At 34.9% G+C, this 25,564-nt stretch overlaps 1 protein-coding gene across 4 annotated transcripts in view; it reads left to right on the forward strand.

Annotated features, from left to right (window-relative positions):
• CADM2 (cell adhesion molecule 2) overlaps positions 1 to 25,564 on the forward strand; it is a 619,460-nt gene that overhangs the window by 359,026 nt on the left and 234,870 nt on the right. For 2 of the 4 annotated variants that reach the window (XM_071756013.1, XM_071756028.1), the window contains exon 2: positions 24,889 to 24,915. The exons of the other annotated variants lie outside the window; for them this stretch is intronic. In XM_071756013.1, the coding sequence (XP_071612114.1) occupies positions 24,889 to 24,915 (27 nt within the window). The remainder of the gene's footprint in view (positions 1 to 24,888; positions 24,916 to 25,564) is intronic. 4 annotated transcript variants of the gene reach the window in all.

Raw genomic sequence — 25,564 nt, forward strand, 5'->3', positions numbered from 1 at the left:
CGCTATACAAGGTATAAATGGCTTCAGCTGCTAGTAAATCTGATTTTTCTCAGGCAGGACTAAAGAAATAGACCTTTGTCTCCTGTTTTAGTGATTTTATTCCTTGTACATATTTGACAGACATATATAGACAGGCTGACAACAGATTTGTTATCTACAGGCCAGCAGAAAAATTAAATAACACAACTAACAGTCTAAAGAGGAGTGAGCATACAATAACAAACTGACAAACCCTTACAATGCAGTGAAGGAAAAGGAGAGCTGTTTGAAAATCCCAAGCTTTTCTGGCTTTTTATTTTTTTGATAGAACGAATGCTTAAATTCAATTTCCACATAAACTGCTGTGTATTTCTAAAACAAGGTGGGGTTTTTTTTGGTTTTTGGGTTTTTTTGTTTTTTGGGTTTGTTTTTTTTTCTTAAGGCTTATTCATATGTGTATGGATTTTTATCCTCTGGGCTAGCTGTGCAGTAAAGTACAGCCAACAAAATGGAGGTGCACTTACATTTAATAATTCTTAATCCAGGGAGTAGAAACTTTGCAAAGGTGCATCTGTCTAGACCATTGCAAGGAGGTGCTACTTGCTCCTTCTACCTCCTTAACCTGATAGAAATATGTACGTGTGCCACCAAACAGAAGTCATGGTACAATTGATATGCAAACATTGTTCGTGTCAATAATACTAATTTTGACTCCATAAGAGCCTGATCATATAGTTTGGGTTCATTATGTGGATATTCCTTCAAGCTTCCAAGTGATGCAAACATTTATAGTACAGCAAAACAATCGTGGAGGTTTATCTCAGAAAAAAATCCCCTTTGTTTCATTGAACTGGCATAATACCTTTCCCTCCTCCCCTTTCTTTTGAACGTTTCTGGAAACTTCTTTCTCTCTAAATTAGGAATAAAAACCACATTAGAAAAAGCAACTTGCATCAGATGCAAACCATTCCAACTTTGCCCAAAACTAATTTTGAGCATCTGAAAATAACAATGTACCTTCTTTTTCTTAATTTTTTTTTCTCTTTCTTAATTTTTATTATGTGGAGATATAAAAATTATTTATACATTAACTAAAATTACAAAACCTAAATGCAACTCATTGAAGCAAAATACTCCTAGTTTTCCTAAAGAGAATATTTTTAAATTAACAGAACAGGAGTGTATTCTTCCTGAGATGCTTTTTTTCCTGCCGATGAGCACACGTTGGACCTATTGATGCAGTGATGTTTATAGTGGAAGACTATAGTGACCTCTCTTCTTCCTTTCTCACAAAGGTGACTGTGGCCAGTCAATTCCCTTTTCCCCAGTAAGTCTAGAACTTGTTCTTTCTAATCTCTCCTTATTGTGTGCTTCATACTTATGTCTTGTATTGCATAGTTTTATTGTATTATTTCCTTGCTAATGTAATACTGTTTTAAAAATAATAGCAGATTAAATCAAACCTACAGGAAAAAATTTGTTATGTAAGACAGACCATCTACAGAGGTATATATAAACTTGTTTCTTGAGTTTTCTAGTCTACATCCCTCTTTCAGGGGAGAAATAATAAAAAAGTGCATGAATTTCTAAGAATTCCTGTAACAGCAGATTAATATCAGCTAAACTGGTGTATTCCTTTTGATAATTTTGTAGTAGCATACTAACTAACCAAATACATACTAGCTGTGGTTGGTTTTAGACTATAAGACACTCGTCAGGTAAAAACTGATTTATAAAACAGGGAAATCACAATCACTTACACTTGAATCCGTTATTTTTACACAATTTCCCTGAAGCTTCAGGAATATCATGACCCCTGTTCTCTAAGAAAATTTGTACAGTATGTCCAAATAACTGCAATAACACAGAGAAAAGGTCATATTTTAACAGATGATTGGTATGTTCATTCTTTGATATTACTGCCCTTACTTCCTCTGGTAAGAGTTGAAGACATTGTCAGGAAGTTAAGTAGAAACTGCGTGGAGTTGTGCTTCTTGTTATTCTGACCTGTTTTCCACCCTCCTTACCCTGGTCCTCCCAAGAAAAAAGAAAAGATTTTAAGTTTCTCCCAGATCAGTCTCACACTTTTCATAATCATAGGTAGAGCGATAGCTGTTTCAGCATGAAGGGAGCTTCCAGGCATTGTTCACACTAACATGAGTCAAGGATTTCATGGAGGGATTTTTCCTCTCATTATTTTGTCACTATAGAATCTGAATCCTATGGAGTCTTTTTTTCATTCTAATCCTTTTACCAGAATAGCCTCTAGCCTAATTTATCCTGCTTATGTTATTCTTCTTTTGTTCTGCTTCCCTCTGCTTTTGTTTTTCTGCTTTGCTTTGTAGTATTCTTCTGCTCTTATCCACTCCTCCTTTTCTCAGAAATACCTTTCTCATTAAACCAGCCATGTGGTTGTAAAACCATACAACACATAGCTAAGGGCCTATGAACTTTCCTTGCTGATTTGGTTCTCTTGTCCAGCAGCTTAACAGTTCCCTGGACAAGTAATGTGTTTTAGTGTTTATATAGTGCTCCATATGGTAAGGTCTGTACCCGTAGGAGAATCCTACAGTCCTCTGGTCTGCTCATCCAAGTGTTTGTGCAAATCCCAATGTACAGTCCAGCCATTTGTTGCTGCTCTCAAGGTAATTTAAAAGTTGTGACCTAGTTTAAGTAACTACTTAAGCTGCATGCATGCATGTATTGTACAGTCAGATTTTCAGGAATAGTACTGATACTAAGCAACAAACTATAGGTTTTCTCTTCTTGCAAATATATTGTGATTGAATGGTAGAATCTTTAAAAATCATCTTTAATGTAACATCAGAAGTATGTGTAGGAGAATACCTGTAACCTACCCATAAGCACCTGTCTTAAGAGGTTCCATAATAAATAAGAGAGGTTTTCCTCTAAAGGGTAAGTCAGAGAGGAAGCCTAACCTAAATGCTTTGTACTCCCTCTGCTTTTCCACTGATTAAGACCATTTTTTTTGAAGTGAGACATCTCAGTGATGAGACTAATTTTGAGTACCATAATCACTCAACACTCTTTTCCCTTTCTTTCCATACTGTGGACCTAAACAGGCCCAGTCTGAGCACCCTGCTCCACATCAGCCAGAGTGGGGCTACGTGTGAATGTGTGAGAAGCAGAAAGATGAAGCAGAACTGTGAAGTCACGTCTGGGTGCACTCAGTGCTGAGCATCCACCTGCTTTGTAATGCACATGGGAGCACTCCCTCCCCATGGTAGAGCTGAGAGCCTCTCATTACACTCAAAAGAGAAGTTCCCTAATCTGCAAAGGAAAGTCTAAGCAGATTCATCTTGCATTGATTTCTAGGGTTGGGAGCCTTTTCTATCAAGTTCCAATATATTCAAGGTGCTTAATCAATACCAGTGTTAATCTGACACCCATAAACATTTGCAGGCAGATTTTTCTTTGATTTTCTGACTTATTGGTATAATGCCATGCATGTCTTAAGAGAATAAAAATGGGGAGAATACATGTGTAGATGTTTTTGATGAATAGGATCTTTAGTAGAAATTTAATAACTTCAAATGGAAAATATTGATCTTGCTGTACTTGCTCTTATAAATTCCTTTAAAAATGTATCTTTTTTTTTTTTAGTTACTGTTATGTGGAAAGATGAACACAGTCTTAGCACCTGTAATCTAACTTGTGACATGGTGCAATATACAGTTTGCAGCCCTGAAGGTTAGGAACTTGAATGTTCTTAGGGAGAACATGAATTGGCGGGAAGGGAGTAAAGGGAAGAGAATTCATTATGTGTTGGATAGTATACACCTTGTATGTAGCTGTGAAAGTCAAGTATATCGATGAATCTTAGGAAATGTATTGACAGCAACCAAAAAAAAAGAAAACGTACTCTGTATTATATATATGACAGAAGCTTTTGATGATGAGCATAGCAACATCTTACAAAATTGCTAAACAAAGGTACTGTTAAGCAATGTTCTGTTCTGGATTACTGCTGCAAGTCAGTATGGAATGAGAGGGCTGCTCTTTGTGTGTGTCTGAGACACTGTAGCTAGATCAGGCCAGTATTCAAAACATTGGACAGTATCTACCCCAAGTGTCTCCAGCTATGTATTACCAGATTAATAACCTGTTTGTAATGCAAGATTAAAGGTTTCTTTCTCCCTTCAGAGGGTAGGGAAGTTCTGCAGAGGGACCAGACTCGCTCAATCAAAGGGCTGAGGCCAACTGCATGAGTTTCAACAAGGCCAAGTGTCAGGTCTGGCACTTTGGCCACAGCCACCCCCAGCAGCACTACAGGTCTGGGGAGGAGTGGCTGGTGAGCTGCCCAGCAGGGAGGGACCTGGGGGTGCTGACTGACAGACATGAGAATGAGCCAGGGGTACACCCAGGTGGCCAAGAAGGCCAACTCCATCCTGACCTGCATAAGAAACAGTCTGACCAGCAGGACCAGGGAGGTGATCCTGCCCCTATACTCATCCTTAAGGAGGCATCACCTTTAGTACTGTGTGCAGTTTTGAGCACTGCATTATGAGAAGGACATCAAAGTGGTTTAGAGAAGGGCAGCCAAGCTGGTTAGGGGTCTGGAAAACAGGTCCTATGAGGAGAGGCTGAGGGATCTGGGGCTGTTCAGCTTGGAGGAAGCTGAGGGGAGACCTCATTGCTCTCTACAACTACCTTAAAGGAGGTGGTACTGAGACAGATGCTGGTCTTTTCTTACTGGTGACCAGTGATAGGACAAGAGGAAATGGGGTAAAGCTCTTGCAGGGTAGGTTCAGGTTATATATTAGAAAAGATTTCTTCAGGAAGAGTAGTGAGGCATTGGAACAGTCTGCCCAGGGCCACCATCCCTGGAGATGTTGAAAAGATGGGTAGATGAAGAGCTACAGTGCATGGTTTAGTGGTTAGGGCTTGCAGGGTGGATGGTTGGACTGGATCTTAGAGGTCTTTTCCAACCTTGATGATTTTATGATTCTTCTTATTAAAATTCTTAACATGCAACCACTGGAAAAAAGAAATTATTATTCCTTTTGTATCTGGCCCCATTTGAGGTGCCACACCAGTTTAAATCTTAATTCCCTCAGGTTAATATCTCTGACTCCTAATATAATTCAGGGGTGGTTTTAACTTTTTTTTTCTAGGTGATCCAAGAATGAGGGCAATTAGTAAATATTATAGGTGTAATTGTATGGTGAAATGAAGCATTTTTACTACTGCGATTGAAAGTCCTTTTGGTTGTTCAATGTGCACAACATGCTATTTTTATAAAATACACAAGATAAACCTGAAGTTTAGGATTGCAGACTTGAAGATGAGATTCTGGCTTGTAACATTAGTGATTCATTTTGGAGTGAATGATGGAGTAACAGGCTGGAAGGGTCCTCTAAAGGTCATGTAATCAACTCCCTGAGCTAAACAGTCGCAATTCTGAAGTTAGGTAGTGTTACAAAGACCTTAATTAAAGAAATTGTGAACATCTCCAAGAAACTGAGATTCCTCAGTTTCTCTTGGGACCCTTTTCCAGTGTTTGACTACCCTAATGGAAAAAAATTTCCATCTGCTGATAGAGCAGACCATGCTGACATTTCTGAGGTGATGACTGCGTGATGTGACTATCTCCTTACTCTTCGAAGGATTCTACAAGAGCATATCTGTACTTTTTATTAAAGGAAACCAGGCTATAGCTGCCAGCAGTGGTGGCTCTAATGCTCTTAGCCAGTGAATGACTTGCTAGCCTTGTATGTTAGGTGCCAGGCTTGAAGTTGGCATGTCTGTCATCACACAGTGCAAGAGAGAAATAAAGTTCAAATTTTAGCAAGAGTTATAAAGCTGAGGTGAAGATAGATGAGTGTCAGTGTTTCTGCTGAGCCACAGAGCAGCCTGGATATTCTACTGCACTATGCTGACTGCACACTGGTGAATATTTTTTTTCCAGCCTTCTCAGCTTTTGGAAGAGAAAGAGTGGAAACTCTGAGCTACTTGCACTTTACTACTCTACTTTTATTTCCTAGTGTTTCTTTCAAGGTAAATTCATATTACTTCTTCCATGCCACCTGATTTAATAAAAGATTTTGCCTCTACCTACAAGTTATTTTGAATTATAACGAGAATTAATCAGAAACACAGAACAGTTTAGATTGGCATAGACCTCTGGAGGACATCCTATAAACCCCTAGTCAAAGCATATTAAGTTGTGAAGCTGTTGTTAGAGGCAATGCTAAGTTTAAACATTAAAAATATCTGCATGTTTTCCTTCTGTAACAACAATAATAATAATTACTATTATAAAAATTAGACCAATAAATAGAATCCTAGAAAAAAATGAAAAAAGTTAGTGGGTATAACATAAAACATTTTTACCATGCTCATGAATTGCCAACAGGTAAATTAAGTGAAAAATCTCTGAATCAGGGTATTTCTTGAAAACAGTCTTCTATAATCATACCCCTGTTAGTAATTCTGAAGATCTCTCTCATACCCAAGTGGATAGGATGACTCTTAATCTGTTTTAACTAAATCTATGCTTATTAACACAAAGCTGTTAACAAAAGGGAGGGGGTTGATTTGGGGGGTTCTAATTGTGCATAAGTTTTTTTTCAGGATTTAAAAATGGGGGAAGCTCTTTCAAAAAAGCTCTCAATAGTTTAGTCTTCTACTTTTGTCTTTTTTATGTAGCAGTGTTGAAAACTGTGACAGGAAGGAGCCGCTTGTTTTCTTATTACTACTTGAACTCCGAATGCAGAAATAACTTGTACTCACTGAGTACAGAAACTGCAGACAAAATAACTCAGAAAAGCACATTATACTGACGTGGCTGTGGATGGCAACTCCTGAAAGCCTGAGGGCATGGGAGAATATTGGATCTAACTTGAAATGCGTTTACTCAGGTCCTTGTTATAGGGTTCTGCAACCTGTTTGTAGTCAGTGTTGCCACTGTCACTTGTTTGCTGAGGAGAGGAGTGTGAGAGGCTGAGGAAGCGAGTGCTTTTGCTCTGGAAATGAGCTGGGGCAGTGGGCAGTGCAGCTTGGTTTCTCCTCACTGCTCTTTGCAGTAATTAGAGAGAAAAAGGCAGCAGCAGCAGCAGTTTCTCAGCAGCCTCCATGACAAATTCCAGTGACAATCAAGGATTTTTAGTTTTGATAGCTTGAAGATGAGTGCCTTACCTGGGGCATGTGAAAAGAATCAATAATGCAGCTACCTGGATTTCAGGTGTAAATGAGCTGCTGTTGCAGTTCTTTGCAGACTGTCCTGAATTACTGTATTGCAAAGTGTGATTTTTTTTTATTTTTTTTTTTTTTCGGTGAGAAATATGACCTTGTACTTTACATATGTTACTGGCTTAATGTTCTTTTCCTCAGCATTTCCTTTACTAATGCTGTTTGCCATTTGTGGAAGGTATATTTATAGGTCTCAGTCGTTTCAAGCAACATTGCTAAACAGCTTCTACCAAAAAAATCTTAATTTTAGCTATTTTATATTTTTCTGTGTGTGTGTATATGTGTATATATATATATACACATATAAATTGGTGCCACAAAGTGATCAAAACATCTATTTGACATTATATTTCTTTGATAAAACTTCTTCTAGAGCCTTGTTTTCTGCTAAAATATCTGAAAAATGAAAGGAGAATCAAACTTCACGTATGTTTTTAATGGCTTTCCACTTATGTGTGTTTTCTTCCACCATTCTTCCCTTTGAATTTTTTTATGTACTGATGGCTTATTCACATTTTCTAAATTTTTAGTTTATTGAAGTGTTTGTGCAATATTTCCATGCCTTCTTCTGTGCAACAGGAAGTAATGCATGCATGTTGCACTGCCCAAAGAAGTTTAAAAATTATAATTCTTTTTAGCAATTAAATTTAAATATTTGGTTAGTATGCAATGTACATTTTCCATATCCAACACTTTTTTTTTTTTTTTTTTGCATAATATTCTTCCTTGGCTATCTTCTCAGTTATACTATGAAAAATAACAGTATATGTATTTCAAGAAGATAGTTGCACAATATAAAATTCATTCAGACTGCATTTCCTGTCTTGCCCAGTTTTTCATTCTCACTTTTATTTATCACGAGTAACTTGACATTATGTGAATACTGATGATAGTCTACTTTTCTAGAGTTATATTAGATGGAAGGGTATTTCGTAGTAGAGAGTTGGAGGAAGATTTAGTTCGGCATTTACTTTCATGGTGGCATTGTAACACTTCACATGGCAACCCTGGTACTGACACATCAAGTCAATCCATGAATTTTTCTTCTCTCATATGCTGCTCCTGGCAGTGGCAAATAAGTTAAGAGGCAAGACAGATAGCATAATTCACCTAAGAGTTACCTACCTTCATACCTATAGTATGAAGAAAATGTTTTTAATAATAGTTCATGCTGTACTTGGGGAAGAGGGATTCTACTTATACCTCAAAGCATGAGATTGCATTGCTCTTACATCATCGTCTTTGCTTACAAATCTGCCAATGTTATCATCAGAAAATTATCCAACTTCTTGGCTTCTTTTTGCGGTTGAAAGTTGAGTATCTTTTCATGGAATCAGATTTTTCACACTCGGGGAATAAATCCATTAGTTTTCACTATGCCCTTTGTCACTTTATTATACTTTTTCCCAGTGCATAAATTAATTGGGTTATTGCATATATTAAATGGGTTGCCTCCTCCTATACCTTCCAGCCCCTAAGCTTCTTTTGGACCACATCAGTCCAAAATTAAGTATGTAATAAGCCTAAAAATGTTAGTAATCTTAGGATCTATATAAAGTAGCATTATTACTGTTAGTATATTTATGATCTGTCTAGAGCTTTTGCTTTTAAAGCTAAAAATTTACAGTTAAATGTCAGTCAAATTTAGCATATTCACTGGATTAATTAATTTCACTTAAATATCTCTGGTTTGCAGATGCTGAAAGTTTCAAGTTGTGTACTATTTTTGTTTTTCTCATGGTAATATTAATTTTTATATATGAGATGAAGTGTAGACTATGTCTGGCTCTTCAGTATTCCTGATTTTACCTGTAAATCATGTTTTATAATATTTGCATATTAGAGATGTGAGGGGAAGGCAGTGTGGCTTTTTTATGAGTAGAGTATAAACCAGTAATAGTTACATGCATAGAAGAAACGCATGTTATAAGTAGATCCACAGAGAACTGAGTCCAAAACTCAACAATGCAAATAAATTAGTTTCATCTGCATCAGTTCCTTCATCTGACTCTCCACATAGCTGAAATCATACTTTCCAGGTATAAAAGTGAGTGGAGGGGGAGTGAGTAGGTGGTAGATGGGCAGAGAAAAGAAACATTCAGTCTAGATTTATGGTGATAATTCACAATTTAATCTAAATAAATGTCTTTCTAAAATATGTCTATATGTCTTTCTAAAATTCAATAATTCATGTATAAAAAGTCTTAGTGTTAAAAAATATGTATCATGTCAAGATTATTTTTTTTTTTTTATATATGGTTCCCTTTGTTACTTTTATGTCATTAATGTATTCTCCAGTGCCCTGAATTTCCTGTTTTTAAATTATGTTTCTTGGTATTGCAAATGTAGTTTTTCATAGACTTTTGATGGCTGTGCACTCAGCTTGGCATTAAGCTTGCAGAGGACCTTCATCTGTCTCTATGTATGCATATAATTATATATGTATACAAGACCCTTTATTGTTCAGTGGCAGATGGTTTGCTCCTTTCAAAAATCTAGACTAAAAAATAGGGGGTTTATGTCATTTAGAGTCAGTTACCACCTTCTTTGAAGTTCCCTTTTAGTTGAACTGATTCTCAACATCTGATGTGAACAACAAACCAATCACAACACGTGGCAAGAGCCAAACCATTTTATGCCTGTTTGCTCTGCTTCTTAAGATATACTTTTTTTTTCTTTTTCTTCCTCACTGGATTAATTTCATGAGGAAGCTGTTTCCTATGTCAGTATTGGTTGCATATTAATTTGTGGTTCCTATTTTACAAGTGTTCATGTTTTTGGGGTAGCAAGTGTTTGAAGAAAGTGTTTTTATTTGTTGTGAATATGCTCTCTGATAAAATTTATAGGTTAATTTTTTAATCAGTAATTTATATAGAACATTAAGTATCCATCTTAGCTAATAATATATCATAATTCATCCATGTGACTGCTTATAATTGCTGCATTAGAAGGTGGAAAAAAATGCAATTTCATCTAGCCAAGGTTGATATCAGATTATACAGCTCATTCTAGGGCTGTTTCCTTTTTTTCCCTTTATTTTCCCTAAATCACTATTATTTTCTTTCAGTAATCTAATGGTATAATTATTGCTTGATTCATAGCCTACTAAAGTCAATAGAAATATTCCTGTCATATTCAGTGGGTGTTAGATTGCTTTTTTTTCTTCCAGACTGAGTTGTTTCTTGCATGTGCACCTTTTGCTTAAAATATTTTTTCAATTGCAAGCTAAAGATTGCTCATGCTATACAGGCCAAAACCTTTTCCTTCCTCTTCCTCTCTCTTTGAATGTCAGATTACAGTTCTGATTAGAAACCCTATAAAGTTAAAGAAAGACATCATTATTTGCTATTTCAAAGAACATCACTAACTAATATAACAAAGATGATATCTGAAAGCTAAGCTGTCCGTACAGGAAAATACTGTTCAAGTGTAATAAAACTGAAAATATTACTGATTAGTTGGTTAACTAGAAAGCTATAAAGCTGCTGAGATTTGCCCAAACAGCACAACTTTTTCTCTTCCCTTGAAAAAAAAAAACAAAACAACCCTAACAAAACAAACCACAAATTTTAAAAAAATACTTATTTCTACTGTCTGCAGAACAAGATATGACCCTGCAATATTTACTTTGCATTTTTATTTTTTATATGTAAAATTTCACCCTGTGATATTCAAAGTTAAGCTTTATAATTTGGCAAATAAAATACCAATTATTCAAACTGAACTTGCAGTAAGACACTATTTTTGCTTTGCCAGTAGTACTGGCTTTAATAATCTAATGGTCTGATTGTGCTCTTCTCAGGCTTTCCTAAATGTAATGAATTTAAGCATCAAATGCCATGGGAGTTAAGAAAACGATGAGAGAATTTACAGGAGGCCTTACTGAACTTGAACAGAAATATCAGAATGTAACACTGTGTAATTAAACCTATTTTTTAAATTAAAGCATTTTTTCATGCAAATCATATTTTGATCTTGTGTCAAGAAAATATTTATTTTATTTGAAAGATAACGAAGAAATGGGAAAGTTACCTTTTGCCACGGTGAAATGGTAACCAAACATTCCTGAACACGACTAGACTTAATTATGGTGTAAAATTCGTTTTTTGACACTCTTGCAGTTCATCAGTATAAATTATTGTTTTCCTTTATTTAAATAATTCTAACATACAGATTATTTGCCCTGGCTTACTTGTAAATCTAATGATGTAATTGGAATTGCTCAATAATCTGCTGTCTCAAGCTTTTCTTAACTTCTGATTCATTGTGTCTATTATTAAACCCAGCTGTTGATGTTTTTGAGCAAACTGATTTCTGAATTAACTCTGTATTGTGTTCTATAATAATGCCACTTCTGAGTTATCATGGGCTACTCCCAATTTACTTTTAGATAATTAAAGGCCGTCTTTATTTCTCTCCAAGTCGCCTGTTTTGTTTCCCAGAACACAAGGATGTGATTTCATTCATGCTGCTCTAGGGGGCTGAAGTTGATAATCATTCTTCTACATCTGCCCTCATCAGTGTCATCTTCCAGTCTATGGTGCTCCAGCATTATTCCTCAGCTGTGCTCCTTAGTATTCACAGGGTTGGTGCTGTGTTGTGCTGGTCTAAGTCATTCCCTATTATTTCCCTGAGATGTCTGAGAAATACCTTCATGCTGTGAAGTAGCCTTGCTTTCCAGAGTGCGTCCCTCTTTATTAACTTCTAGTCATGCAAACTGTGTGTCAAAATAAGTGATACCTTAAAATCATGTATCCTCCAAATTTTTAGATAGAATTTATATACATGAGTATAAATATCATTGGTATCATCACAGTGCATCTCATGGGTGGTGCTTGTACTAATTCATTAAATAAAAGGACTTTAAAATTAAGACTCAATATAATATATTTTGGATAATTAATCGGCGAGGGTTTTTTTTTCTGCTAAGTAAACTGATGTATAATTTACTTTTAAAAACAGGAAACCCAAAAAAGCCCGATCCAGATATAATTCATATGCAGACTGACCTGTTATATGCTTCAATATAGGGTCATACATAGTATCTATTTTGCATATATATATTCTTTTACCAGCTAATATCATTGCTAAATACAATAGTTAGATTTTCTAAAGATTAAAAGTAAGGGATTTACAGTAAACCCTCATGACAATTAAAAATTATATATACTCAACAAGGTTCATGAGAAAAGGACATTTTAGTACCTTTTGGGTCTTTCTAAAATTACTGTTAACTTCAATTTATGAGTATGTATTTATTTCTCCTTGGCAAGAACAGGAATTTTAATCTGATTTTACATCTTTTCTCTTGCCAAGGTGAGATTCCCGATTCCTTCCACATTTAATAATTTACATTTTATGGACTGTTTTTTTTCCTTTTTTTTTTTTTTTTTTTTTGAGGGACTACTTGTAGTACTTGTAAATATAGTAGTGTAAAGCTGAGCAATGTACAATAGTAAATAACCCTCACCATACTAATAAACAGGATTAATAAAACGGTAAGAATTTGATGAATGAGACTCATACCTCTTTGCTAAAAAATACCAAGTTCTTCCAGGTTACTGTTGCCTTCACAGTACAACTACTTTTATGTACTTGATTTTGTGTAAATGTTTGCAAGTAAGTGATGTCTCTGATCTGTTGTGAGCCTGTTCAGTTTCTGTTTACTTTATGTGCAGGACTGCATTATTCCTCAAGAGGCAGCACTGTTAAGATGTGTAAAATTTTCAGGCAACTGCTGTGGTACTCTAACCAAGGAATGTTATTCATGATGTGTCAAATTACTGTTCTGAGAGTAGACCTTTTAGGTTGCATTCAGCCTTTAATTTGACTGAATTCTAGTAGCATAAAACACCTTTTAGTTGGAACTTGGCTTGCATATTGTGTCTCTCAATGAAAAACATTCAGATGCAAATATGGTTTGTTTGGACTGAGTACAAATGCCACTATCATGACTGATGAAGGCTTTTGATCACACATCTACAAACTGAAACCTTAAAAAATAAGAGGCTATTTGGACTGGCATCTGCAGTGCCATGAATTATTTAGGTCTCATTATTCATAAATCTCTTTGAAAAGAAAGTGTATGAGGTTTTTAAGGAGGAGCAGTCATACCTGTGTTGCCAGTTTTCTTTATGCTGTGACTGACTACATGTGCAAACTTCTTATAAACTGCAAGAGCTGTACTGAGTGAATATAAAAGATGTGTGTGCATGAACTTCTCAAGAATGGTCATGAAAGGTTTCCTTGGTGTCCTAGGATAAGGACAAGGATGCCTCTGTTGTTACTGTCTGCTTTGGCATGCTCCAAGAGGTGGGCAAGGCAAGAGCATGTCAGTATAATTTGGTGAGTTAGCTGCTAGGGACCTGATTGAATCTTACAGAGCACATGTTCCCAGCTGGAGCTTGTTCTGCCACTCAGTCACTGAACTACAAATTTCTTTTGGCTGTGGTCCCGCGACAAAATAAAACAAAAATAGCAACACCTCCCTCCTTTTTGTTTTCTTTCACTTAGAATGGTAGAGGTTTTATTTTGTTTCATTGGGGCTTTTTTTCTGCCACAAAGGGATGACATTTCAAACTGTTGCCTCCGATTCCAGCAATGATTGAAGCTCAACACTGTGTATAAACACTTCTGCTATAAAGGGAGTTTGTGTGGTTGTTTAGCTCATTGTAATTGTGTAATGATGTTGTCTAGAAGATGCATGTTGGCAGACGTGTCAGGGAATGTATTAAAAATACCCAGTGGTAACTTTTCTGTATGGCAGACTACTGTACAGTTTGGGAGGTTGGTTTTTGGTTTTGTGGTGTTTTTTGTTTCTTTTGGGGTTTTGTTGGTTGGTTTGGGTTTTTTTTGTGTTTTGTTGGTTTTTGGTTTTGTTGTTTTTAATTTCGGGAGGTTTTCAGTATACACTGAAATACTTTGGGTAACTATTTGTCTGGTGAATGGTCTTCCATGATGCTATAAAACTCTCATTATAAATCACAATAATATGAGGGTGCAACATACAGTTGTTGCACAGTTCAGAAACATACAGGGTTCATAAATAATTTATTTAGTATAAAACTTCTTTCAACATAAGAGAACGAAGTTTATTTTACTTCAGAATTTATATATAAGATGATTCCCCCAAGAACTGCATCATTTCCTGCAAACAGTTGCTTTAAACAGAAATATAAATAATATATATATTTATATATAATAGTTATAACAGTTATATATTTTACAGACAGCAATGTATGTTTTAATATATCTTAATATACTATTAATACATACATCACACACATATTGCTTTTTATGTCCTCTTGAATAAAATAATGAATGCTATATATTGTATAAAGCTATGGGTCTTCATATAATATGGCTATCTTATATAAAAGAATGTGTCAATTTAGTGTGTGCATGAAATATAGTGTGTATATATAATATGAAATATATGTGTATGAAAAATTTATATAGGTATACATTAATATTCATTTAAACTCTGGGAGTTTATTCACTGATGTGAAAGGAAAAAGAAATGTAGGAAATACAAGAAGTATGCTTATTTCCTATATGTGAGAGGTTGTCAGTTTATTGGGGTTTTTAAGGTGAATAATATAATGACTTCGCATCAGTCTTAAAAGGAAGTAGTACAGAAAAAGTCCATAATAATGACAGTGATTATTAATCAGATATGAAAACTTTCCTGTTTTATTACTACGTTAGTACATAATCTTAGTCTGTCTGCTTATAGATCTTCTGTAACTTCAGAAATTCTTTCTCAATATTGAATTGCTGACAATACAGCTGAGTCCAAAATTTTGAGATTTTTTAAATAGTTAGTGTGTCTCATAGACATTTGGTTCTCCAAGCTTTTTGATGTGGATCTCTCAATTTAATCTTCCCCCCTTCTTTTCACTTAATCCTGTTTTACTGATGGTTGTTGTTGGTTTTCTTTTATCTTCTTTTCTTTGGCTTCATCTTTTTACCTCTGTTTTTTCTAGGGTGGGTGTTTTGTTTTGGTTTTTTCTTTTTTGGTTGGTTGGTTGCTTGATTTTTTTTTGATTTTTTTTTTTTTTATTATTTTTTGGTGATTTTAAACAACTTTTTTCATCTATCATTTTTAATATATACTAACTAGCTACATTTCTTAGGCTCAATTTTTAAAGATTCTGTGCTACCTACAGGCCACAGTGCTTCAGGATTTTCTTTTTTTATTCGTCCAAATCAGGATAACTTGTCGAGTGTTATTTTTCTCCTTTCAGTTATTTCTAGCAGTCATTTGGTGCTGTCTCTACAGTGGATGCTGCACCATCATTAGTCAGGCTGCTTGCCAGGTGCTGCCTATGCTCACTGTACTTTGTGTACACACACCCTGGTAAAGATGATCTCTAATAAATCCTTATATTGATGACTCATAGACAGAACTGAGCAGTTAATTAAATGCATCTGGTGTTTTGGAGGTATGGCCAATGTGTACTTATGAAGGCCAAGAGTAAAAGGCAGATGGTGAAAGGCCCCGGTACAGGACAAAGCTGTAACAACCAAATCAACAGCTCATGGCAGCAGTCTGTGGGTGTTCTTGTTAGACTGCCAGGCTGGGAGCCACTTCTTTTTAAGCTAATTCAGATGAAATGCAAGGAGAAGAGAGTTAAAATATCTGTTGTTTTTTAATGTTAATTTCTGACCACCTAAGCGGAGCTTTTCAGCCCATCAGCATAGTCCCCAGTGCTAAAAATCACTTTTTTTTTTCCTTGCTAGAAAAAACTTCCAAATTACTTATTCTCTACGATAGTGCTTCCAGCTTTTTATATACCAATACTTTAGGAATATTATTTCATGTAGTAACCCAAGTGTGATATGGAGAGCCAGAACTATTGATAGATGCTCTAAATGCATATCAACTCCTAAATGAATCTTGCCTATTAGCAATTTCAGTAGAAAAGCAATATAATTAAAGGAGTAATAGAAATAGAAATGTTTTCAGTGCTCACATCAAATTAAATTTGAGGTCAGATCAATACTAAGATTATAATTTTTGAACAGTTATCTCTTTCCAAAGCTATTTTTATTTTTTAAACCTGTTTAAAGTTTTAAATTCTGAATTTAATGTTTTATTTCCTGCCTGGGAATTTTCAGATTTGAGTATTCAGGCGTATGCTTGTCAGTTTTGTGCGTTCATTCTTCTAATCTCTCTTTATAGAGGACTATCAGTTTGTACAAGAAGTGGGTGGTGGGTGTAATATCTTAAGGTAGGAATTGTGAATTGTTTGAATTTGTGAATTTTCAGATGTAGTTCTCATAAATTTGGGAATCTGTAGAATGACTGACAACCTTTACTTAGTCTTAGTTTGTATGGTCAACACATTAAATCCATAGCAGGAGAAGAGAACTATATACAGGAAACGTAATGAGTTTTTAATAGGATTGATTGTGAATTTAATAGAGATAGGTAAATTTTCAAACATGCAATGAAAGATGGTATGAAATTAAAAAGAATAATAGTAAGGGTGAAATTTATCTCTGAACAGTGCATCTTTATAAAAATAATTTCTGATTTTTATCTCATTCACCACTCGATCTACCAAAATTAAGTCTGTTTCAACAAATATTGCCAAGGCACCTTTTCACCTTAACAACACCTAGTATGCATCAAATTGGATACTGACTGACAAAATGGAGTGGCAATGAGTCTTTTCCATTTCCAGCACTGTAGCAGACTCCTTTTTTGTGAAGCCAGATATTAATAAAAAGTCTAATTTGGGGCACTATTATGATTAGATTGTAATTAATCTGATACTAATATTGTAACTTTAGATATAGTAGGCAGTCTTAGTTATTTTTTGTCCTACAGTTTCTCGTTTCTTGATTGAGCTCTGCACTTATTATAGTAGTTTTTCATTAGTCTCATCAGTTACCCAAGTTTGTCTTCTAATGTCTGGTAAAGCCTAAAGTGATCGTATTTGGGGAATAACATTTTTTTTTTTCTGTTAAAGGTTTCATTTTTTGTCCTTCAGGATAAGTATTTGTTTCTGTGTGTTTCAGTTGCTGTCCAAATGACCCTTAATACATACTTTAACTTAAGAAAACCTTTCATTCAGATGAAATGTTATGGGTGTGATGTAACATTTTTTATACAGAGATCCCATGGGCTTTGATAGTAAAAATAAGTAAATAAGGAAAATAATCATGTGATAAAAGACAGTTGCCTTCTCAAAACCCTTCTTAGTGTTTACAGTAGGTAATTGGTTGTTTGAAGAGGTAACATAAGGAGATGCCTGGCTGTTTGTCTGCCTACCCAGCTCCTTGCTATTACAACATTTCTGATTTCATGTTGGTTGTGTAAGGACTTCTTTCCAAATACAAGAACTCTTAAAGTTTGTGGGTTATCAGAGCTGTGGACTGTGAGTGGAAAATAATATATGTAAGCATAGTAGACTATTTGTAATAATGTAGGATAGTATATATGTCTGAAAAAATCCCCAAAACCAGAAGTCTTACGTGAGATGTGACTCTTGCTGTTTGCTCTTGGGTTGAACAAAAAGGACAAGGCATAAACTGAGGTGCTTTGCATGCATTAATCCGAAGGTGTAGGGAAAAAGCTCATTGCTTATAGCTACTTGTTCCAAACCACAGTTACATGATGACAGCTGATTTATTCCTATGTTGTTTACTAACTGTATCCCAGTAATATCTTTTCCTCTCTGCTCTTTCTGGAGACCTGACAAATGTGGGAGTTAGGCAAATATGTGGGTGCACACATTTTGCATGATGAACAATTTTGATAGTTTGTCTGAGGTATTCAATGAATATCAAAGCTTTTGAAATATCTGTAAAAGAGATCTGAGAGCAGAACTCTGTACTTGCAGCTCTGCCTGACATAATCACACTGAAACCTAATGGAGTTTTTCATTCTATTACTTTGGAGTTGTTTCTATACATACTTCTTAAAACATTCTGTTACCTTGATAAAAGGAAATATAAAAATTTTATTTACTCCTGCTCACAAACTATGTTATTTCTTTGCCAGTGAAATTTGTGTGAAGTTTTATGGAAACCCAGTTTGATGAAATTGCTTGCATTGCTTGCATTCCTTGAGGAAGCTGCGTGTTCCTCTATACTATAACATGCAGATAGCTGTCATTTTGGGACAGGCAAATCATGTTATCTGGATGCCTTTACAAGGAGGCTTTAGGGCATGATTAGGCTAATCTTCTAGTTTCACTATACAGTAATATAGTATGTTAGTGTGTTTCCAGCTGCTAATGTGAATCAGCTACAGCTGGAACCTTGAAATCTAGTGATACTTAGATTATAAGATGCTTCTACTGATCTCCATCATGTCAGTTATAATGAGTATTGAGAAAAAAACTATCTTTAGCTTCTACTTTTCAGAAAGAAAATGCAGATGCACATTCTTCAATATTTTGTGATTAGTATCACATAACAAAATTCATTGCATGTGATCATCTAGTTGCAGTTTTAAAATATTTAATGTCTTTAGCAGCATATTAGGAAGTTTCAAAGATACTTAGAGTAAATTTAGCTTTTCCATTCCAGTCTATGAATTGCTTCTCATTATCTGGCTCAGGAGTTACTATTTCACAAACTCATATTCTATTGGGTTAAAAATAAAAGATTCTAGAGACCAGAAAATAATCTGTCATTTCCTGGCATTGAATTCTAGACGGATAAGATGGGGGGAAATCCAGAATTCTAGAACCTGTACTCCATCACATTATGTTTCAAAGTTTCACCAAGTAAAATATAGTATAATATGATTTTTAGAGTTGCTGCATTTTATACAGAAAAGTCTGCTTTAAAGGCAGATGTTCTCCAAACTTTGCTTTTCCTCACAGAGCACAGTAAACATACAGCAGCTGCTCTTTTAATCTTGTGTTTGTCACTTAGTAACATAACAGTTGACTCTTGTAACCCAGGATGTATGTACGGTCAGTTTGTAGATTTGCTAAATGCAGTAGTATAAAGCAGAGTTTTGTCATTTGGATCTGCACATAAGTTTATATAGTTTGTGTGCTCTAGACACTGATGCTGTTCCATTTGAGCTAAGTGGTATTTTGGAGTCCACAGCCACAGAGCTAGGTGGAAGGCATCAAAAATATGTAACCCACTTTCCCTTAGAGCCACCTCCTCTGAATATCCTGCCTCATTTTAGATCAGTGTAGATTGTTGAAGATCCAGGAAAAAAAAGGAAAGAAAATAAGGAAGAATTTGGAAACCATCCATTAAGAAAGCAGAAGAAAGTGACTGTTTAGGCACACAAGAGAAATAGGAAGTGTTCAGATATGGAGAGGATCCCCTTAAAGAAGTGTGTTCTGTTGTTGTTTATACTCACGGAAGGTGTGTGAATGGCTGTAATTTGTCAAGTCTCCTACATATGATAGGTTATATGTCAGCAAAACAATTTGCCATTGAGAGGACAACTGTGCACTAAACCAGATTACCTGGAGAGCTTTTGGAGTCCTTGTCATCAAAGGTTTTAACAATGTGGGAGGCAATCTTGTAGGAGAGGAGCAAACCCAGAGGATGCAGCAGTTGACCCCTTCCAAATTTTCATTTTTGTCCCTTCTTTAATTTCATCTTCAGGAACATATTTTACTTTCTAAATATAAAATATAAAAGTATTTGCTTTTCTAAATATAAAATTAAAAATTACGTTTTATTCACATTTAATGTTGTAGTTGCAATAAAAGAAATGAATCTATTCTTGTCACTGCAATTTTTTTTCATAACAGTTAGTTTGCAGTTTTTTTCTTAAAACTTGGAGAAAAATGTGTTATTTGAATAACCAAAAAGTTTGTTTTTCTGATTGATCAAGGAATTTAGGAAGTTAAATTTATTTCTTCCTCAGGGAACTAACAACTGGGTTATCTTATAATCACTGGGTCTTCATCGTCTTAGGAACTGCTGGTTAGAATGTTCAAAGATATAAATACTAGAGGGCTGCATTTTTTAATTCCATATAATTATATATGCACGACTACACATATATTTAATGGTTATAAAGAGATGAAGACTTATGTAAGAATGTATTCATTCTGATTACAAGTACCACTATCTGATATTTTAGAAACTTCCATGAGAAGAGTGTTCAGATCTTACATATAAAAATGAATATCCACTATAAGATGCAAAGGCATTTCAATAAATTCAATCAAATGAAAAGTCAGAAAATCAGAACTAAACACATTTAGCGATGAGGATGTATTTAGGTTTTTAAACTGTATCCTAATCTAAAAGAACTTCCAAGGTTCTCTGTCATCTGCTGGCCCCTCTTCAAAGGGTAGGCAGCAGTGTGAGGGTTTTAAAATTCCACTAAGAATTCCAGGTGATGATAGTGGTTTCTTTCTCCTTCAGTGCCTTTTGGAAAACACTGTTGAAAGGAGGCGGTGAACCGTGCTGCATTACAGCACATATGGGTATCCTTGCTTTGAATGGGCCTCTTAGTCTGCAAGAGCCTATTAATTTGCATTATTCTCTGGAGGAAATGATCCTCCTAAGCCTTCTGTCACACAGAGGAGTTTTTCCAGTCAGAGAATCAGAGCTGGCATTTAGGTGACCTAAATGACCAGTGATAATCCATCAGTTTATCTGAAGGAAAAAAATACAGTTGTGTTCATTGTCATAATAATCAAATCAAAAAGAAAATTCTAAATTTAAGAAGTGTAAAATAACTCCTTTTCTTTTGAATACTGGGAGTCTGCATTATATGTTGAGGTGAGAGGACAAAAGTTGGTTTTATTTGGGTTTCTTTATTTTATGTCTCTTCTCTGGTAGGTTTTGGTATGATCACAAAAGGTTTTAAGTAAAAATATAGATGAGGAAATACGTCCATCCAGTACTCTGCTGATATCTATATGTCTTTATTTATTTATTTGATTTTTTTAATTGAAGATGAGAGGACCTCTAGAAGCGTAGGATACTATATTCAGAAGAAAATCAGTGTACTGTACTTTCCAGAAAATTTGAAAGTCACATTTGTGAAGACCTATTGAGTCAATAAAACACGTTTTGTACTGATTTTCCTCTGCCTGTGTTCTTAGTACATCTAGTAGGTGAAATGAGAACAAGACACTAACCTCAAATCTGTCCCACTTTTATTTTTATTGAGATACTGAAGTAATTGGACAGTTTTTTTCCCCAAAGACAAAAGACAAAGCCCCAAATCTAATAATGAATCACATATAAGAGAAACATATAATAAATGCTATATCAAATCTGTCTAAAAATGTTCACAAAATTGAACAATATAAAGACAGCTGAGTGTGGAGAAAATATTGAAGAACTTGTAGGCACCATTTATCAAAGAATGTAATTTAACAGGTTTTGGCATATAAAAAGCAAGAAGTCTGAAAGATGTATCACACAAAAATAACACACAATATATTGTTGGTGTTTGAGAGCAAGCGTATACTGGTTTTTTTTTTTAATTTTAATTCAGCTTTTTCTATTGGGGCAATGTTTTTTTAAAAAACATTGTTTCAGAAAAGCAGCTACAGCAGAAGTGTTTTCTTATTTAGAAATGGCCTAGAAGCTGTAGTTCTGGGACAGTTAACTGATCCAAGACTTGGCACAATTGTTCTCCTCTTACCTGATACCCCAGGGTGGACTCCCCTGAGAATTCTGGCCTTTACTTGCTGCTTCTTTCCCTCACTCCCAGACATTCCCCTAAAAGCCAACCCTTTTTATGTGCTGTGACCAGAAGAGCCTTCAGAAAATAAAATATTGTTTCATCTTGGTAAAACTAAGGATAAATAGAAGGGATTATTTTTTTTCCTTCAGACTAGCCTAGAACTAGTTGTTCTCTTGTGACATTAAGCCTGATTTTTGAAAATATAGTCTTTCTCACTCTTTGTCTTAAATTCTAACAAAGGTTAAGTCAAGGAAGGGAAAAGGAGAATGTGAAATGCAGAGAAATCAACTGATTTGAATGAGAACACAAAGTGAACGTAGATCTTTCCACCTCACCATTGATTATTGAAGCCCAAGGGTCTTTCATCACTGGCTTTAGAGGCATAAAAATCTGAGTTGTCCTGTATCTGATGCTATAACCAAGAGATCATCCACCCTCTGCTAATTTTCAGTTCTGATGGCCATTGGAAACATTTATCTGTTTTCTCTCCTCCTATGACTTTCATGCTGTAATAAGAAGTTGGTAAATTTTTCAAACATATAGGATATGGCTTGAAAATTGTCTTCTCTTTACTCAGAAGAACAAGTAGAGAAAAGAGAGGAGGGTGAAAAAAAATTTCACCTCTGGAAAAAGGAATGCCAACCCCAGTGATAACAGTGAAAGGGAATTTTTCCTCATGCTAGGTATAAAAAAGATGAGTTGTTGATGGAAACAGCTCCAGCTACTTTATTTCAGTAAGAAGCATTCTATTTTGAAAGACCATTTTCAGCTAATTTGGCTGTTGTGAAGTTTGAACTTTGTGAATTGACTTGTAATTGGACCATGCTGTCAATGGAAAACCTTACAAGTATTGAACATGACATTTTTAAGAAGGTTACTGTCATCTAGTCATCTATTAGTGGATTTGCAGAGAGTTGTAATTGGTCTAACAAGCTTAGTAACCTGTCCTACTTCCAATTATAATGTAGAACCTAATTTATATCTTTTCTTTATTTACTGATACATGATAGGTAGTCATTCTGCATCTAGTGCTCATGCTTGAAAATAAAGTTGTCTAATAATGGGATGGTAGGATTCTTTTAATATACGTGTATATATGTACCCATACACATAGATTATATGTAATTTACATATGCATATAGGTGTGTATATATATATTCATTAAAACGTCATTTTTCATATATATATATACACATAATCACATCTCTTTTTATTATGAATTATTAATGTGAACATAAAGTCTCCTGTTACTTTAAATTACCAGGAGAGGTGTGTTTCCTCCAGACCTTTGTTAAGTTTAAGTTATTATTCTGGCTCAAAGTGATAATGTGTTCATGTAGACGTAATTCTCGACTGAAAAAGAAAAGCATAAGAGAATGAATAGGTTGATGAAGTCAATACATTCATTATCAATTTATATTTGCATGAAGGGGAAACTGTTCACTTATTATGAAATTAGAATGGCACCATTAATTTTGTTTACTACATGAGTAATTTTTAGTTCATATAAGATTTACTGGCTTTTTTACAGGTGAATATGTCTTGGTAAATAGACTTATGGAAAGAGTTCTGCAGAAGCAGAAGCATTTGTTGTATCTCACCAAAGCAGAGGTGCTTTGTGGAGTAATGGTGATTTCAGCCTGCTTATTTTTTATTTTGTTTCCATTGCCTGGAGAAGGACAGTAATGCAGAAAAATACATTTAGAAATAGAGAGAGGTATTGGGGTACAAATTTAGAAAAGCACACACAAAAAAATTGAGATGCTAGAAAAAATTACTTTTTGTGGATTCATCAAAAGTTAAGGTTTGTTGTTTTGTTTTGTTTTTTTTTTCAACAATTTCTTTCTATGGTGGTGACTTGGCATTCACTGCCATAGTCTCCTTACTTGTCTTAGTAAAGACTGATGGTGAGGACACCTAGACAAAAAAGAATTGAAAAGCAAACCAACAGGAAAATCACTAGCTTAAAAACCCTAAAACCCTTAGGTGAAAAGAGGATTTTGTCTTTTGGTCTTTTTTTTTTCTGTTTTTTGGTCACAAGCTAAGCTGCCTTTAAATATGTTAATGTAGATCTGCCTTATAACAAGGGCCAACAGAAGAGGAATTTTTTTTTTTTTTCTTGAGGTACTTTTCTTTCATTAAGGTACTCTTGAATTAATGCTTTTTTCAGAGTGAATCTGGGAGTTTTAAGACTTGTGGGTAGTATCTTTGTGTAATTTACAGTTAATGGAGCAATTCCATTTTCATTTTGCTTTCTGATTAATATTGTTAGCTGCAAGTTTATCCATGAGCCTCACAAAACATGAAACAAGGGCAGGTGTTAGCAGGACATTTTAAGCTGCTGTTGTTTTTGTGACCCTGTTACTCCTTTAGAACTAACAGCATGAAACCGTGCTCAGTATCCAGAACAGCTTCTGGATACCAAAGGAAGTCTGTGTTGTCTGCTCCTTCTGTGCTGTTTTTTCTCTGAGTTTGAACACTGATCACTGTTTGGTAAAATATTGTCTGCTCTTCCTGCTTTGCATGCTCTGTCAGGCCACAAGAGCAATCTGATTACATAGGCTTCAATGAAGAAAAACAATGGCAATATAGCATAGATTATAAATAATTGGAGTACATGCAGTTTACCTGATGTCTATTTGTGTCAGCTTCACAGGAGAATTAAGTTTCAAGATATGGGTGAAAGGGGATGATGTAAGATCTAGGTACTACTGAATGTACTTTTGGCAAGGCAAATTGTGCTGTAGGTTTTAGAATTCAGAAATATTTGTATATCTGCTCTCAACTACTTGTGATTAATTGTGATTTTTTTTTTTTATCTCCTTGAGATGCTTTTTTAGTGTGTTTTCTGATATACTCTCAACATGGGTCTTCTGACAGAATCATTGATCTGAACTATCTCATAGAACAATAGTGTCTCAAATAGGTCAAATAATTCTAGAAATGGTGTTTTTACCCTTGGCTCAATAGTGATAAAGTTTCTCTGTATTCTTACTTGCTCAGACTTCTGTCTAATCTATCTTTGTTCTCTTCTTCTTGTGCAATCTTTTCCTTGCTTCCAGTGGCTGCTACAAAGAACAGAGCTAGAGGTGAGTTTGTGCCTGCACTCTTCAATTTGCATTGCATGGTTCTGCAGCCCACCTATTTTCTGCTTCTCAGAACTAAGAAGGATATATTTAGATCTTATGGTGTGATTAATTTTCTACAATTTTGTAATTCCTTAAGTGCAGTCTATTTGCATTGTTCATTAGTCATCACTTACAAATGCTCTATTTTTTAAGCTATTTCAATTTAGGGAGTTTTTTAAGAAAAATATAAAACCGAATGCATTGAAGTTAGATTTCTGACCTGCACTATAGCAATGTAGGGATATTGATGGCATTTTAATAAAAATTGAGATATTACATAAAAATGCTCATAAATATGTAAATGTAAATTATAATTTTTATGTCTAGACTTAGTCATAAATATCTGAACAGAGAACAATGAACAAAAGTGTATCCTAAGCATCCCCCATCTTTTCACACTGGTCTAAAATGTTTTTTATCAGTGTTTCTGATAACATACCAATATACAGAAGCAAACTGTAATCTATTCTGAGATTTATGGCTTCAGAGAAGCAGGGTGATTGCCACAAATCAGTGTGACAAAGAAGTTAACCTTTCAGAAATAATCATGTAAGGTCAGTTGTGCCTTAAACTCCTAAATTTCAGTGAAGCAGTCATGTAGCAAATGTAC

Source organism: Heliangelus exortis, chromosome 1, assembly GCF_036169615.1.
Source record: "Heliangelus exortis chromosome 1, bHelExo1.hap1, whole genome shotgun sequence".
In the NCBI taxonomy this organism is placed as follows: Eukaryota; Metazoa; Chordata; class Aves; order Apodiformes; family Trochilidae; genus Heliangelus; species Heliangelus exortis.